Genomic DNA, 16,404 nt, shown 5'->3' with positions numbered 1-16,404 from the left:
TACCTTCCTAACACCTAAGTTGCCGGGTAGGCAACCTGGAGCTCTCAAGTCCTGAGATTTCATTAGCAAGACATTTTCCCCCTTTGTGCCTAATTTACCACTGTAAAATGGGATGTATTAGGCCACCAGCGTCGAGCCAGCCAGCTTGGCCCATTGTTAGAGCTGAGCGGAATGCATGTTCTAAGCCTGAGTGGAAATTTCGTTCCACTAAAAGGACAGCATGAAGTTGGGACGTCATGAAAGATTCCAGCCCAATGTTACCAACAGGGATTCAGGCCTCCCATGTGCTAACGACCTGCTGACCCTGTGGCCCAGCATGGACGTGGAATAGCCCTGCCTGGAGCAGAGCCGTGTCTTGAGGGCAGGGCTGATGGCTGGACAGAGAGAGACCTGGAAGCCTCATCAGAGGGCAGCTGACACTCACTGAAGCTTACTTCCTGGCAGGCAGTCATCTAAGCACTTTGCATCTATTAATCTCCAGTTAATAGCGTCCATCTCTATTACAAACGGAGACACCAAGGCACAGAAAAAGGTTAGGAGGCAGCCTGCCAGGAATCACTCAGCTAGAAGGTGCCTGGGCTGGGATTTGAACCCGGACGGGCTCCTTGTCTGTGCACCTGCCTCTCAGGGATGAGACTGGTTGCCCCCCTTACTGCATTGGCCACACAGGCTGTGTTGGGGAGGGAGCCCCACTCTGCATTCCCGGCCGCTGAGGGGGGATGGTCATCGGGGTAGTGGGGTGTTACAGTGCCCACGGGCACTCCTGGAGCAGGGCCTCTGCCACGCTTGCCTGGCCCTCAGCCATCACGAGGAGTCCCGAGCCCTACCAGGCCTGCCTAATTCCCTGCAGTCTTGCCCTGAACACCCACTGCCAGGGCAGCCTGAACCCTCACCCCTCAAAAATAAAACAAGAGAGGTTTCTCTAGGAGGGACCCTGCCACCAGTGCCCACTGACTCCTGGGGGCCTGGGGAGAGATGCTGAGAACAAGATGGAGAGGATCTACAAGGCTTCCCCTTCCAGTTCTTCCAGCTCCCGCAGGTCCAGCCCTGGGATCTTCTGGTCCTGGGATCCCTCCTGCCATCCTGGAGGCAGGCTGCACTACCTCAGGGCGGCTTAGGCCCGAGAGGGCCCCTGGCTGGAGCAGCCCCAGAGCCCCTGACACACACACACCTCTTTCCTGGGGATACACACAGACACACACACCTCTTTTCTGGGGACACACACACACATCTTTCCTGGACACATACACACCTCTTTCCTGGACACACACACACATACACCTCTTTCCTGGATCTGTGCTCGCACATCCCCTGCAAACTCCACCACCACGGAGAGCCCACTGGCCTTGGAAATGGCATCAGGGGCTTAGCTGTTTCCAGCATGTTTGGGGTGACCAGTGAAGCTGGGCAGCCTAACAGGACAGGAGCGGTAGCAGGGAGCAGGAGAAGCGGGCCCAGAAGGCAGCCCCGTGCAGGGCGCTGGGACAGCAGCCTCCTCCCTGGGGCTTCCCAAGGATGCCGGGCCGGGGTCCGGGGCTGTGGCCCTGTGCTCTGAGGGTGCCTAGCTGTTCTGGGCACACCAGGTGGCTCTCCTCCCCTGCCCCCCCTCCTCACACCTGTCACTCCGCTCAGCCTGCTTTGATGCTTGAGATTAAATTCCAGCCCTCAGCTGTGTCTGCTGCGCAGTCTCCAGCAGGAGCCTTTATCTGAGATTAAGGATAATGGATTTCCTTTCTTAGATAAGGTTTTTTTTTTCTCCCTCTTTCTCTCAGACTTTCTGTCCAAAATGCTCTCAACTTCAGAAAATAGACCTTTTGTTGAAGTCTTTTTATTGATTCAACTCCCCTCCCCCAGGTCAGGTCTGTCCCCTCTCCATTGCTCCCCACTGCCTTCTTTTCATGCTTCCAGGGAGACCTGTTCCGAGCAGGAGGTGAGAGAGTGCAAAAGCCTAAGGACCTTCCTCTGTGCCTGCCCACTTCCTTCTCCCCCAGGGTCCCCTGAGCCCTGCTCCCAGCCTGCAGGGGAGCCCGGTGTCGAGTTCGGACTGGGAGAAATAACTTGACTTCTTGCTTATTTTCCTTCAGCACTTTCCGCCAGCACCCACATCTCCAGAAATCTAGATCCTGCCCGGAAGAGATGGGGAGTGGACTTGGTGGGGAGTCCCTTCCTTGGTCTCGGCAGGGGTCATTGCCGTGTACTTTTATTTCACCTGGATCTTTCTTTTTCCCCCTTCAACAGCCCTATTACCATATTTAAATGCAAGTATGTCTCTTTTCATTGGCATTTGCAGTAGCTTAGCCTGACGTTTCTAGAATAGCTCCTTCCCTTTTGAACTTCTCTCCTCCCCAGTAGTTCCGTGTAGCTAGGGTGATAGTCTTAGCGTTTAGTGGGCTTCTAGTTCGCTGTGTTTGGGGGTCGGCTCTCTCCTTTCTCTCCTCCCCTGCCCACCTCCCCGCCCTCCACGGTGCATGCCCCTCCCCACCCCCTCGTCCTGTTAGCAGTTCCTTATCTGGAAGGCTCAATGGCCAACGCTGGGCTCCTCTGTTGGGCTGTTTGCTGCTGGCTTCTAGCACATCATTTAAAACCAGTCACGGGAAATCGGCCTTGGGATCAGGCCTGCAAGTGTCTGCCTGGAGGCAAGCTGTTCGATGCCTGGTTGGGGGGGTGTCTGTCCGGGCTTGGCTGTGTGTACACACGCTCGTGGCCAAGAGAAGCCCCGGGGAGGGACTTGCCCTCCTCTTCCTTCACCGGGACCCTCTGCAGCCACAGTAGGTCACCCTGTCCTGGCATTTAGTCCCCTTGCTGGCACAGCCTTGTTGTCTGGAGCATTGTCAGATGAAGCACAAGGCCTTGGTCGAGACCCCCAGGAGACCCTTCAGTGCCGACTTGATCCAGTCGGTGGAGCTCAGACAGAAGAGCCTGATCTAAACCTCATAATGCACCATGGGAGCCACAGGGCTACCCAACGTGAGTCCCTGCCGCCTCACACTTCCGCCTCCAGCTGGGCGTCTGGGGTGCTTCACCCTGGGCCTGTGACCTTACTGACATAGAGGTCTGCAGTTAAGATAGTGGGGCGAGCTAGACTTGAGCCGTCTCCTGGCCAAGGTGCCTGTGGGCCCAGAGGCCACACCCAGGGCCTCCTGCCTGCGGCTCAGGGGTGACCCCCGCCTGTGACCCGACCCTGCTGTGCTCCGCCCCCGCCCTCAGCTCTGGACAAGCCCCGGGGGATCACCAGGGTACCAGTGTAGGGACAGCAGAGAGCTCGCCCTGCCCCCAAGAGACGTTCCTCCTAATCCTCTCCCGAGGATTCTGGTGTGCCTTCTAGAAGCAGCTTCTGGGGGGACAGACGGGTGGGAATCAGACACACCTGATTCCCAGGTGTGGGATCCCAGATAGGGATGCTGGGCCTTCCAGAAGCCTGAGAGCCGCTGATCCATGTCCCTCCTGAAGGCCCCTCCCCACCCCGTCCTCTCTGTGCGGGCAGGGGCCTGACCATGGGACGCGTCTTCGGAGGACCCTGGGGGGCCCCCTTTCACCCCAGCTCCCCTCTCTCCGCCAGGCTTCCCGGCAGCGGCTTACGGACCGGTGGCGGCGGCGGCGGTGGCGGCGGCGCGCGGCTCAGGTAGGGAGGTGTGTGGCCCGGCGGCTCCCAGGCATGCCCCGTGTGCAGGGACCGTGACGGCCCGGTTGGATCTGTGTGGCTGTGTCTGTCCCCCACTCTCACCACGGCCCGGGGGGTGGGGGGAGCCCCACGGGGGAGCAGTGGCGGGCCTGCAGGCCGCAGGGCCGAGAGGACTCTGTCACATAGAAAGGAGAGGTGCGCTTCTTGTGGACTTCGGACGCCCGCCTCGCCGCACAGCCGGCCTCAGGGCGCCCGTGGGCATCTCCCTCCCTGGCTTTTGCTGGTTCACAGGGCCCCCCTGCCTCGCGTCTCTGACCCAGCCAGAGAAGCTCTAGGTTGTGAAGGGAGGCTCCGAGCCCATCCGCGTGTTCCTGCCCCCTCGACCCCTGCTGCACTCCACAGGTGGGCTTGCCGACCTGGCCAGACCCCCACACCCCCGCCCAAGTCCCTGAGGGTCAAACGTGGGCCAAGCCTGGCCCCGGGGAGTGAAGCCACTCTTCCCGCAGCTCCCATACCGTCCCAGACTCGCTTCTTAGCACAGACCCAGAACTCCTGGCACTCCGGCTGCAAGGAAACTGGGGCTTTTCCTCCCACAAGGCTGCCCAAGTCACTGGGTCTCCAAATCCCACCTCTGACGGTGTCTGGAAACCCCAGGGTGAGGCAGGAACCTCTCCCCGGCGGCCCTGTGGGCTCAGGCCAGAGCTGGGCCGTCGCCCCTTGCCCCCAGACCCTCTGCCTTCCTGAGCAGGCAGGGCTTCTGCTGTGCGCTGGGCCCCACGAGGTCTCCAGGCCTCCCCCAGCTCCCCCCAGCCCCCTAGAGGACCCCACACCTCCTAGACCCAGGAGCCATGGTTCGTAGCTCTGTTCTCACACCCTGTGGCCAGGGAGCTGGAGAACCCAAGGGAGTTCAGTTTGATGTAACAGAGCTCGGAGGAGGGTGGGGCCGAGGGAGATGCTGGTGAGGGTACCATGAAACAGGGCATTAAAAGCCTAGAGGGCAAAGGCCGCAAAGACCCAGACCCTCGCTGGTAAGAGACTGGCACAGTGAGGCCCTTTGGAAACGTCAGTAAAAAAATCCGTTCCATGCAAACTGGCACTGCCTCGAGCTACAAAGGATCCCCTCCCCTGAGCCGCCCACTGGGGGTTGTTTGCAAGGGCCGGGGGATTCTCGGGGCTGTTGAGGGCCAGTTAGCCAGAGAGTTGGGCCGGGGCGCCGGGCACCTTTCCTTGGCTTCCCGCTGCCCAGCCAGCCTCCAGAGCCCCCCGGCCCGTGGGCCAGGGTCCCTTGGTCCCCCTGCCCTGGGAGCAGGTTGCCCAGCTGCCTCCTGGCTCCCTGTTCCATTTGGCTTTTTAACTTGAGCACTTTTTGGTACCATTATAAACGAGCCTCTGTCCTGCCTGTGCCTGGGAGGAGGGGCGACAAAAGGAAACTCGAGATTTCTGAGTGCTATTGGTTGGTGTTCCCTCCGCTCAGGTTCTTTCTTATTGTAACTTGGATTATGAAACTAAACTTTAACCCAGAATTAACCCCGCCTCTCTCCCTGCCCCCATTCTCCTTGACTTCATGGCAAGTTTAAAGGGCAGCATGGGGTTCTCTGTGAGTCTGAAAGTGGTCTCCCCATGGCCTCTGCCCCCCCTCTGCCACCCCCACCCTCTCACAGACCCCCAGAGCCAGGTGGGAGTCCCACCCTGTCCCCGCTAACTCCTAACCCTGAAGGTCAGCGCCATCTCCAACCACACCTTTTTTTTTATTTTTTATTTCAGGATCAGTGCTGTTTTATTTGTAGCCATTTCCATAGGGAGCCACGTCTCCCACAGGCCATTCTAGGTCAGCCATGCTCATCACCACACTGTTAGTGAATTCTATTCAGGAGTGTGCTCCCAGGCCCCTCACCCACACCAGCCTGGGTTAGTTAGTGCAAGGAGCAAACCCTCAACTCGGAGTTGCCCGACCCCAGCCGCAGGCTCGGTCAGGAAGCTACAGGACACCTGTCGGTGCTCCCCGGGTGTGCCCCAGGGCAATGACCAGGCTGTGTCCGCCAAAGTCAGAGTTCTTACTGGGCTGGAAAACACGTGCCCACGTGTGGACAGGGCAGCCCGGCCCCCCTCCCACTAAACCCCTTTGGACCTGGAGCAGGGTTACAAAGCTGGGGAAGGAAGATCTCTGTCTCTCCACTAGTGCAGTCTGACCTGTAAAGACTCTCCTCACCCTCCCACCCCCGCTCCCACCCTTTCCCTCTGGAAAATGGTCTGGACGCCAAGTCTGGCAGTATGGGCCATTGTTGACCCCCCATCATGGCCCCTGGCGTTTGGACATATATGTGAGGGCTGCACAGACTGTGTGCATCGCCCAGGGCCAGCGGGGGCTCACGGAGGGCTGACCGCCGGCTTATCCCTTCCTGTGCTCTCGCAGCCCTGCCGCACTCATCCCAGCTCCTCCCTAGGCGAGCAGGATGTTCCTTCGGCCCACACCCCTACCCCGAGCAAGCACCTGTTGGAGGGCATCACAAGTTCGCTGCCTTCGCTGGCAGGGAAGGGCGGGCTCAGGGAGTCTGCGCAGTGCTGCCCCGAGCCGGGTCCCACGCGGCACCCGGCTGGGAGCTCCCAGCAGCGGGGCGTGGGGCCTCTGCGCCCCAGGGGCGCCCAGGCTTGGCTGTGAGGGGCAGGCTGACTGTGGAAGGCCCTCTTTTCACTTTCGCTTTTGTCTAGCCCCACCGTTTTGTGTGGTTCTCCCCTTCCTTGTGATTTCGTGCAGGGGGCCTTCCGAGAGCGGAAGCGCCTGCCGAGGGCCGTGGGTGGGGCGCAGCTTTGGATTCGCTCAGCTTGGCGCCTGCATCTGTCGGGAGCCCTGCGCCCCGGCCCTGAGGCGGGCGGGCCCGGTGGCCCCTGGGGAGGCCGGGCGACTCCTAGATGACTTCACTATCAGTGTCACTTTTCTGTTACCTTCACCCGGAAGTTTGACACGTCATCTTTTCTTGTGCTCAGTCGAGACTTTATTTTGATCGTATCCATTCAGTTCCAGTGGCCCCATCATGCCCCCCCGCCAAAAAAAAACACACCCTAAATCCAATTTGGCAAAGGAAGGACTCCACTGTCAGGTGAAGGAAATGGTTCAGATTTCCAGACTATTTGATTTCTGGGTGGCATCTCAAGTGGGTCTGTGTATCAGTCTTAGAGCTTCCGGCCCCCCCAACCCCCGCCCGGCCCCAGCCCACCCCCCGACCCCCCGACCAGCCAGGACCCCTTACTGCGCTTTACACTTGCCAGCTTTGTTCCCATCTAGTGACATGAGCTCCTGATGGTGGTGGTGAGTGTGAGAGTCACGTTTCTGTTGTCTTTTCTCTTGCTTGGTTGGGGCTGCGGTGAGAGTGTCTCTGAGGCATACTTTCCCGCCTCTCTTACACTAGGATCTGCACACCTCCTCTCAAACACTCTTCTGAGCACGCTCAGCGGGAAGGTTTGTCCACACCTATTAATCCTCTCTCCGTGTCCAGCTTCCTGTTAGTACCAGCTGGTTTGCATGTCTTTGCTTGTTCAGATGAAACAGTTCAAGAAACAAACTCATATCCAACTCTCGAGAAATGTCTTTTTTTTGTACACTTTCGTTTTCGATTTTTTTTTTTTTATTAGTTACGACTCCAAAACACCTGTTGTCCAGTAAAACATTTCACACCCCCTGCCTGTTCTTAGACTGTATGTTTCTGTGGGACTGAACTAAATGCATGCACTGTAGTAGATGTCCTGGTAGCCGTAGCCGTAGTTGTAGAACATGCATTGTTGAGTTGATATTACAGGGCCTCGGACGGCTCGGCACAGCACGACTGTCTGCAGGATAGATAGCCTGGGGGCCAGGGAGAGAAGGGGCTCCATATTTTCAATGTTGCCGAAGGGCTTGGATCCATGTTCTCGCCATCCGCCACCACCACCTCCCCTCACACTCCTCGCTCCCCTAGTCCGGAACTGGGTCACCACCCTCAGCTGTAACCTTCCCAACGGAGATCTCTCTCGATAGTGTCCAACTGTAGCGAACGAGGATAGAATCCAGGTTGAAAGGAGTCTTACAGTTCTTCCTTGTCCTCGTCTTCTTCATGGTTCTTGAATAGATCAGGTCTTTCCTCACTTCAAAAGGTCTAACAGCCGGGCTTCTCCAAGCCCACTACTCTTATTAGAGTCCTTTTCCAGCTCACCTTCAGGGATACAGGTTCATGTGGCAGCCCTATCTGCATGGCCAGAGGGGAAATGAAATATGGTATGGAAAGGGATTCGGACCTTGAGATCCTCGGTCTGCAGATGAGGGGGTACGTTTGGTCCTGGTGAAGGTTGGCATTTGTCCTTCTGGTTGGTGAAGGTAAAGGGAGAAGGGGGTGCAGGCCAGGTGGGGTGAGAGAGGTGACATTCCTGGTATGGAGGTTATTGGCACAGCTTCATGAGGAGGGGAGGGAGGGAACCAGTAACATCCAAAGAGGAGGCCATGGTTTGCCTCCATCTCCCCAGGAAGACTTCCCAGTCCTGCAGCCTCTGCCCTGGGCTCAGAGCGTGTGCAGTCAGCCAGCTCCAGGCACAGTGTGTCCCCTCCATTTGTGGTGACGAGTCATAATGCAGGGCAGAGGTCTCTTGGAGCTTTGGGAGATGACCCTAACCTTTGTAAGTTGATGGAAGCAGTAGCTGCTGCCCAGGACCCGCTCCTAAAGCCAGGCTGATCGGTGGCTCTGATACAACACTGCGGGACACGGAGGTGAGATCTGAACCTTCAGGGTGCAAGTCACCTATTATCAGGGGAGACAGAGCCCCGAAGTCCCCCAAAAGTGTGAAATGACAATGCAAAATGGTGGAATGTGGCCCGGGGGGGTGGACCAGCATTGACTGTGAGAGCAGGCGGGTAGCCCAGACTGAGGGCCCCCTGGGGCCTGGTGCCTGGTCCCTGAGGCCCGGGAAGGGAGATCTGGGAGGCGCCAGCCTTCCGACCCAGGCTTCACAGGGATAGAGGTGGGCCAGGGCAGAGGGGAATAGCTGGAGCTGGCAGGCTTCGGGGCTGCCGACGCTGCAGACTGACCCAGAATGAGAAGCAGGAGAAACGGGTGGGGACAAAAGGAAGAGAGAGCAGAGAAGTCTCCCCGCATCCCCCCCACCCCCACCTAAAGCTGGGCCTGGCTCTGCTGGGAAAATGGCTTTGCTGCCCTGCAGCTGGACATCCTGAGTTTGCATTCTAGGAGGTCACGTGAGCAAGAGTAACATGCAAGTCCTGGGGACAGAATAAATAGTTGACCTTGAACCGTAAAATGAACTCTGGGGAGGAGAGTAGGTCCCAGGCCTGCCCTGATTTTATCTTGGGATATTCTTCCACATCCCCAGTGGACTCCTCTGCCTCCTATGCGTTCGGGGCCGGGGGTGTTCTCACACGCCTCCAGCTGCTGGCGGGATCCGGGTTTTGTGTGCGCCAGATGTGGCATGCGCCTCAGAGTTCCCTGGTCTTGCTTTCAACAAGCCTGTTTTGAAGGTTTGCTTTATGCAGGCACCAGGGCAGGTAAAGGCGTGTGACACTTCTTGCCTTCAGTGGTCTGAGCATCTAGATCCCTCCCCCAGAAAGCCCTTATTTCCCATGATGCGTTGTTTCTGGCACTGTCAGCTCCTTTTTAAAAAGGAAAATGGACCTTTATTTTTGAAGATGGCTTTCCTGGGCCTCCATCAGCAGGATCCGATGTCCAGGAAGGTGGTGGGGGTGGGGGGTTGCAGCGCAGGCAGGCGTCTCTCCTTTCCTGCCCAGCCTGCCTTGTGCTAGCAGCAAGCACCCTCTGGGGGTTGTGACCTCAAGATGGCCCATCTGTGGGGAGGGTCCTGGGGCCACCCTCTCCCTGGAACAGAGCCAGCGCCTAGGAAAGAGGGAGAGAATCTGGGACTCCATTAAGACCAACTGCTGCAGCCAGCCAGACTTACTCGCAAGACCTTCCCTGAACAGACATCTCCCAGTCACTGCCTTGTGCTCTGGGCACCAGGCCCTCGTTTCTCAGTTCATCATTAACAGTCTCCATTTCTGGGAGAGCCAGGACTCTGCCCATAAAGAGTCCCGCATTGGATTTCAGTAACCCCAGTGAATTTATAATAATGTGCAGAGCTGCCCGCCTCTAACCTCAGCTTCATTCATTTTCCAAGGGCTTTCGGACCAACTCTGTTGAGGATAAAATACATCAGCTCTAATCAATAATTTTGTAATAGAAATACCAGGCACTTGATAAATCAACTCTGGCGCAATTAGTGACTAGCCTCGAAGCCCAGATCTAAGTATAAGTTAATCCTAAAGTGAATGGCGTGGGAGCATATTAATGGTCTTTTAAATTAGCAGAATTATTTTTAGCGGGTGACACACCCGTGCCTGCCCCGCTGAGCAGGTTGACCCCTCCCATGCTGGCTCGGGAGGAGGGGTGGGAAGAATGATGCCCCTGAGCACTCTGTCACAGCACATAGAGCCCAATGGATGGCGCTGAAGGAGCACCTTCCTGGTACTCCGGGCTGGGTGATGGAGGTGCTGCAGGGTCTGGGGAGCCCTGAAAGTTGGTGAACCCATGTGCTGGTGAGAAGAATCTATGGAGCACCTGCCTGGATGCAGCATGGTTCCTGGTGCTCCTGCAGAGCTTAGAGCACACGTCTGTACCACAGCCACCCCATCACATGGGCAGGAAAGCGGAAGATTCTGGCTCAGTTTCACACGTTTGCTTTTACGAGAAAGCTGGGCTACAGAATGGTTCCATGACTTATCCAAGGTCACACAGCTGGTTACCTGGTTAGCGAGGCTTTGGTCAAGGGTAGAGAACCCTGAACTTGAACCCAGGTCTTTGGCCGCCTTTAAGCAGCCCTGTGGAGGAACCGTGTTTGTTCATGAAAGACTCATCTGCCGCCTGAACACCCTGTGCCTGCAGGAATGTCCTGGGAAAGCCCCACAGCCTCGGCTGCCGGCTCCGTGTCGGGACCTCATGGGCCAACCTTTCAGATGTAGATTTCAGAACCAGACCCCGGGCACATCTGCCGTGGATTTAAATTGGCAGATATTTATTAAGTGTTTAACAGCCGTAATTATTATATGTGACAGGCATCATCCTGGGCCTTGATTCAAGGTGCTTTGAACTATCTCAGAAAACCCGGCTCAGAGCAGTTAAATATTATAGAGGATTTATTGGCCGACATCCTGGAAGCTCCGTGGAAGAGTGAGCTTCCTGTGTGGACTGTTCAGGGCGCTTTCTCTGCAGTTGTCTTAGTTTCGCCCTCCCTCTCCTTTCAGTATTGTCTTTTTGTTGGTTTCCTATGATAGCAACATGGTAGCCACAGTTTCCTGCTTCATTGTACCCTCCTGGTCTAGAAGAAGAGGGGGTCAAACGGTCCCGATTTCTAGCAAAAGTAGAACTTTGTGCTCTTTGGCTAAGACCTGGGTTACGTGAACCAGTCACTGAGGGTGGGATCCGACCCTCTGAAGAGCTCTGACACAGCACGAGAAGGATGGATTTCCACAGGGAAATCCAGGTGCTGACAAAAGGGGGCACACGAGAATGATGCTGGAGAGACAAGCAGTAGATGCCCTTCGCAGCCCTGGAAGCTGCTAGATGAATACAGAGCACAGCCTCTGCCCTAGAGGCTCTTCTAGCCTAGCCCAGAGACTAACATGTGCTTATAATACGAGGCTTAAGCCCAGAAAAGAAGGCGCACAGAGAAGGAAGTGATTAGCTTTGGGGGGAAGGCAAGGAAGGTTTTACAGGGCAGTGAGTGTCCCTACTTTTAAAGGACAAATAGGAGCTCCCCAGGGAGCCTGGGGAAAGCAGCTAATGCATAGCCACCAGAACAGCAGTGTTTCTGAAGTCCTGCAAACCCTTGGCTCTGGCTGCAAAGTGCTAACGAGCCCAGATTCACCTGGGTAACTGGGAGCCTCAGCAAGGCCTGTAACCAAGAAGTGACTTCAGATTTCTATATTAGACAAGCCTGAGAGCAGGCTGGATTAGAGAGACGAGACAGAAAGCAAAAGGGCAAGTGACAAACCATGAAATTGTACACACTCCATAAACGTTCATATATAGGGCCCAATAAGAGATGCTGTGCGCCTTTCACTTTACCATTAGCTGATTAACTCCAAGCTGAACATCACGCTGACGGGGGGACAGTGGGAGGCTGCCTAATGGGAAGCAGGGGTATAGACAGATTCAAGCTAGAGTCTGGGAGATGGAGGCCTTGAAAGCCAGACTGCTATAGTCATATTGGTGGGAGAGAGGAGTTCATATTCTTTATGACAGTGGAGCTCACTAAGGACAGAACCAACAAAGGGAGGTCAACCTGGCAGCGGCCCCACACGGAGCCCAGCCTGACGCCTGGCCCCTGCGGCTGTGCTTTGTGACCTGGAGGAAGGAGACCCTGCAGGGATTCTCCTTGGCTTCTGCCAACAAGTTCCTGTTCATCCCCTGCGTGGGACTACGGGTGTCCTTGTGGCAGCCTCTGCCCCTGTCCTTTCTGCCAGCCCATTTCCCTCTTTCCTCATCTTTGCTCCCTCTGTTCAAATCTGCTTCAGAATGCCAGAAAGCCACACGTGATTAACCTTCCCTGGGGTGCCCTCCTCAATGAAAGGCAGAATTTTGAGTCTTCAGAAGGTGTTTTGCATGTTGTCTCAGAGTGGTGCCTGCCTTCTCCTACCATATCAACCCTCCAAGGAGGCAGTCAGCCTCATTCTTAGTGCAGATGAATAATTACCATGCAATTAGAGAAAGCAGAAAACAAAGGGGCCCTTTGTTCCTGGATGCTCATTAATAAATAAAAAGGTCTCTTCTTCCCATCCTGGGATCCTGCACCAGGGGATATGGGCAAATTATGCTTTTCAACAGCTGTGATTGGCTGTTGGATGAGAGAGCCATTCTCCATCTATCAGGATGAGTGGAGCCACAGCGCAGTCCGCTCTATGGTGTGGACAGGAGAGTCATCTCAAAACTCAAACCCACCTGAGAGGTCTCTTAAGGGAAGGATATCTTGCAAGTGGTTCGTAGAATGCTAGAGACACTTCCCAGCCAATTTTAATAAAATATAGGTAATATGTTAATAATACCTCACATTTATTATGAATTAGTCGTGTAGTGTGCTAAGTCCACCTCCCTTATCCCATTTAATTCTCATAGGCCTATGAAATGGGTGCTGTTATTCCCATTTCCATTTTTAAGGTTTAAAAACTGTGTCTTAGCACCAGTCAGGTGGCAGAGACAGGATTTGAGCCTAGGTCTGTCTCATCAGACCTGTGCTCTGGACCAGACCTGTGCTCTGTCAGCACCCGAAGTACCAGTCCTGCCCTACCTGCAAAGCACTGTGCCTTTGAAACATACAAAAACAAATCCCCACTGTTGCCATCAAATCAATTCTCCGTATCCCTAGGGGAGGAGGGAACCCGAAATCATTTTCCGGAGGCATTATATGTACTTTTTGCACCTGCCTCTGACATTGCAATCTTAACATCGTGGTTGTCTGGCTTTAGCTGACATTTGCGACCTGGCTTCTGGTCTCTGGATCTTTTCAAACCAAAGGTACACAGAGGCCTAGAGGAGGCGTGGTCCTGTAAGAATGAGCCAACCTGAAGACAATTATTTGAAAGGAGGCTTTAGTTAAAACAGAACTGAAGGAAGTTAGCCACTGCCCGAAGGAAACTAAGCAGTGGAGCAGGGCTGGGCGTCTTTGGGCAAGACAGACTTCTCCGTAGGGATCAATCAACATCCCTTCCTGCGAGCTGGGAAGACTGCATCTGGAAGGTCGCTGGGTAGACCAGCCCAGCCCTAAGGCTGGGAGGAGATTGGCTGTCCAGTTGCTGGGGCTTTGCCTTAAGCCAATGGCCGGGAGGGGCGGGGCCGGAGGCGGGATCAGCGGGCTTTTCGGCCAATCATCCTGCAGGGAGGCTGGACCCTCAGTACCATGGCAACAATGAGCAGGGGCTCATTTGTTTTGTAGATGAGTAATTACTACGCAATTAGAGAGAGCTAAAAATAAAGGGGCCTTTTGTTCCTGGTTACTTATTAATATTAATAAAATGATCTGTCCAGGTCTGTGGTAAACAATTAATACAAACCTGTGTGCCTGTGGAAGAGCCCACTGTGGCAGGCCAAGGCTGCAGAGCCCCACTCTCCCCTCTTTCTGGATGTTATTTCTGACTGTAACCTGCAGAGGGTTGGCTTTCCCAGTCTTGAGGGGAAGAGGATATGCTCAGCCTTCAACACACGGGACCCAGAATGCCCCCGAGTCAGGACTGACCCAGACAGAAGAGTCTGGTAACGTCTACCCAGCCTCCAGAGAAAAGACCCACAAGCACAGCAGCAAAACCAGAGAACACGGACCTCTGTTGGAAGAAACCTCTCACCCAATATTGCTACCTATCCTTGGCCATGTCATTTTACTTTTCTGGTCTGGGTTGTTCAGCTCCAGGTACATAAGAGTTTCTAAACCTTCCATTGAGGTAGCTCCTGAGATTTCAGTGTCTCCCCTCCCACCTGGCTTAAAGAGAAACAAGACTTGGGAATGGCTTGCTGTAAGGTTATGTGGTTATTTAAGGGTTGACCCCACAGCTTCTGGCTTCCTGTGTCTGGCCTTGGAGAAAGAAAGAGCTCAAAGGCATGCATCTCCCTTATATCCCTTCCCCTTCCTAGGGAACAGGTTGCCTTGTGGATTAATCAGATAAGGATGATAAGAGGCTTAAAAAAAAAGAGTCAAGGAGGAGGAACAGGAAAGACTTGGTTTGCATCTGGCTTCTGCCAATGACAAGCTGCTTGATTTAGGGGCAGAGGATTTCAGACTGTTGGGTTCTTGGGCACCCCTCAGCTCTATAGCTCTGTATTGCTGCTGTTTCCAAAGCTCTGGATCCCTTATCATTGGGAACAAAAGGGATGACAGTGATAATACCTTGAGATCTGAGAGAAGTGACTGGAGAGAAAGCCAGGGGTTTCCAAGTGATGCACCAACTGGTAGGGAATAATTTGAAACATCAGTCATGCCTTTTTTTTGTTTTTGATGTACGAAGGCATTGAGAGGGATAGAAATATTTCCAGAATTGTGTATTATTTTTTTAAAAAACTTATAGTCGAGATTTTCATCTTTGGGTGTGGTTGATTAACCCTTTAGGGTGTGGCACTTTGGATGATATTAATTAATAAAGGTAGACCTGTTAATAGCTACCATTGATGAGCTGTGAAACGGGGGTGAACACAGTGGTTCTTGAACCTGGCTACATGTTAGAATCATCTGGGGAATTTTTAAAACTCCTAGTGTTCAGGCCACACTGTGGATCTGTCAAATCAGAATCTACAGGGGAATTGGGTGCCTCAGCAGTACTTAAATCTCCCCAGGCAAGTCCAGTGTGTAATCATGGACTCAGATACCACAAGGTTCTTCCAGATATAGAGACTCACACAATGTCTGTGATTCGTCATCAGAATCCTTACCTTCAGAAACAGATCGGCAGAGCCACAAGCCAGACGGTTCACCCCAGCCTCCTCTAAGGACAGAGATCATGAGCCTGCAGCCTTGGAGCTCAGGCCTCTCCTGCCCACCACTGGCCCTCCCAGCAGGGCCAGGAGATCGACCCCTCCCGGACAGGCTGAAAGGGTCTGTGTCCTCATAGATGGATTCTCCTGCCTCCCCCGAGAATAGGCCTGTCCTAGCTGAGACTGAGAGCATGTACACGTAGAACCAGTGGCCCGGAGCAATCATAAACAGGGAAGCAGCCACCCTCCTTGACTGTCTGATGAATGGGGGCCTTTTGGTAAGGTCGGAGTTTGTTTGTTATTTAAGACCTAATTAGAAACATGAGAGGGAGCTGAATGGCGCCGTGCTTGGCTAATTAGTGACATGTATGCGCCCGCTTTGAACTTCAAGGACACAGAGCTATTAGCGCTTACATCAAAAATGGATTAAACTCCGGTGCCTTTACAATCGTTAAAGACGGGCTGCTCAAGTGGAAAGCCTTTTGTACAGGTCCTCAAGGGGTGCCCCTTGGGCATGCTCCCCACCCCACGCCCGGGTTTCTGGAACCATGAACACTGAGTTTCCATGACATGGAATCAAGTAGTAAACACTGAAGGTGCTCACATCTGAGGGCTCCCCGAAGGTGGCCCTTACTAGACTGGAGTGGTCTTTGGGGACTAAGACCAACCCTCTGCTTGCGCTTTCTGGGTTGCACGGAAGGACTCCTTTCTCTCTGATACACTCTGACCCCAGCTGTACTGCATGCCGGCTTTGTGCCGGCTCTGTTCTGAGATGTGGTCCAGAGGAGAGTGGTCTGGTCCTCGGGAGAGAGGCTATGCCCTATCTGCTGTGGCAGGGCCATAAAGAGATGGCCTACCTCAGGGAGCCCCCGGTCTGATGGGGGAGACACCCCCACCACCAGGGAGCTCCCAGTTTGGAAAGGGCAGCAGGGCCCACGCCCTCAGGAACTGGCACTTCAGCACTGGAGGTTTGATTCATCATCCTTGGTTTTGCAACCTCCGCAAAGCAAAGATCCAAATAAACAGAAGAAACCATTGCAAACCACGGTGCCAGGAAGGACAACTGGGCAGTGTGATTCAGTCTAAAAGCAGCTGAGGGTTGCCCCGAAGTCCAAGTGAGTCCGTCTGAGACACTGTGAGACCCTGGACGCATCCCCGCATGGCCCCAGCTCCAAGTTTCCTTGTCTGCGACCCCAGGGCAATAAAGCCCATCTTAAAAGTTGTTAGGAACGAGAACAAGATGGTGTTAAAACCCCTGCCAGTGCACCTGGAGGACTTCTCTGGTGGCTCAGATGG

The 16,404-nt window shown here is 54.6% G+C and overlaps 1 protein-coding gene across 29 annotated transcripts in view; it reads left to right on the top strand.

Moving 5' to 3' along the window:
- Positions 1-16,404, top strand: part of MSI2 (musashi RNA binding protein 2) — a 406,318-nt gene that overhangs the window by 373,531 nt on the left and 16,383 nt on the right. For 23 of the 29 annotated variants that reach the window (XM_086360853.1, XM_086360859.1, XM_086360857.1 and 20 more), the window contains one exon: positions 3,560-3,622. The exons of 2 other annotated variants lie outside the window; for them this stretch is intronic. In XM_086360853.1, coding sequence (XP_086216979.1) covers positions 3,560-3,622 — 63 coding nt within the window. Of the gene's footprint in view, positions 1-3,559; positions 3,623-7,029; positions 7,080-16,404 lie in introns of all 29 variants that reach the window. 4 more of the 29 variants (XR_015148343.1, XR_015148342.1, XM_086360855.1 and 1 more) reach the window with 1 other exon arrangement.

This window comes from Bos grunniens, chromosome 19 (assembly GCF_055505025.1).
Source record: "Bos grunniens cultivar Pamir isolate PY7600 chromosome 19, Bosgru_T2T1.0, whole genome shotgun sequence".
In the NCBI taxonomy this organism is placed as follows: domain Eukaryota; kingdom Metazoa; phylum Chordata; class Mammalia; order Artiodactyla; family Bovidae; genus Bos; species Bos grunniens.
This window is presented reverse-complemented; position numbering and strand designations above follow the sequence as displayed.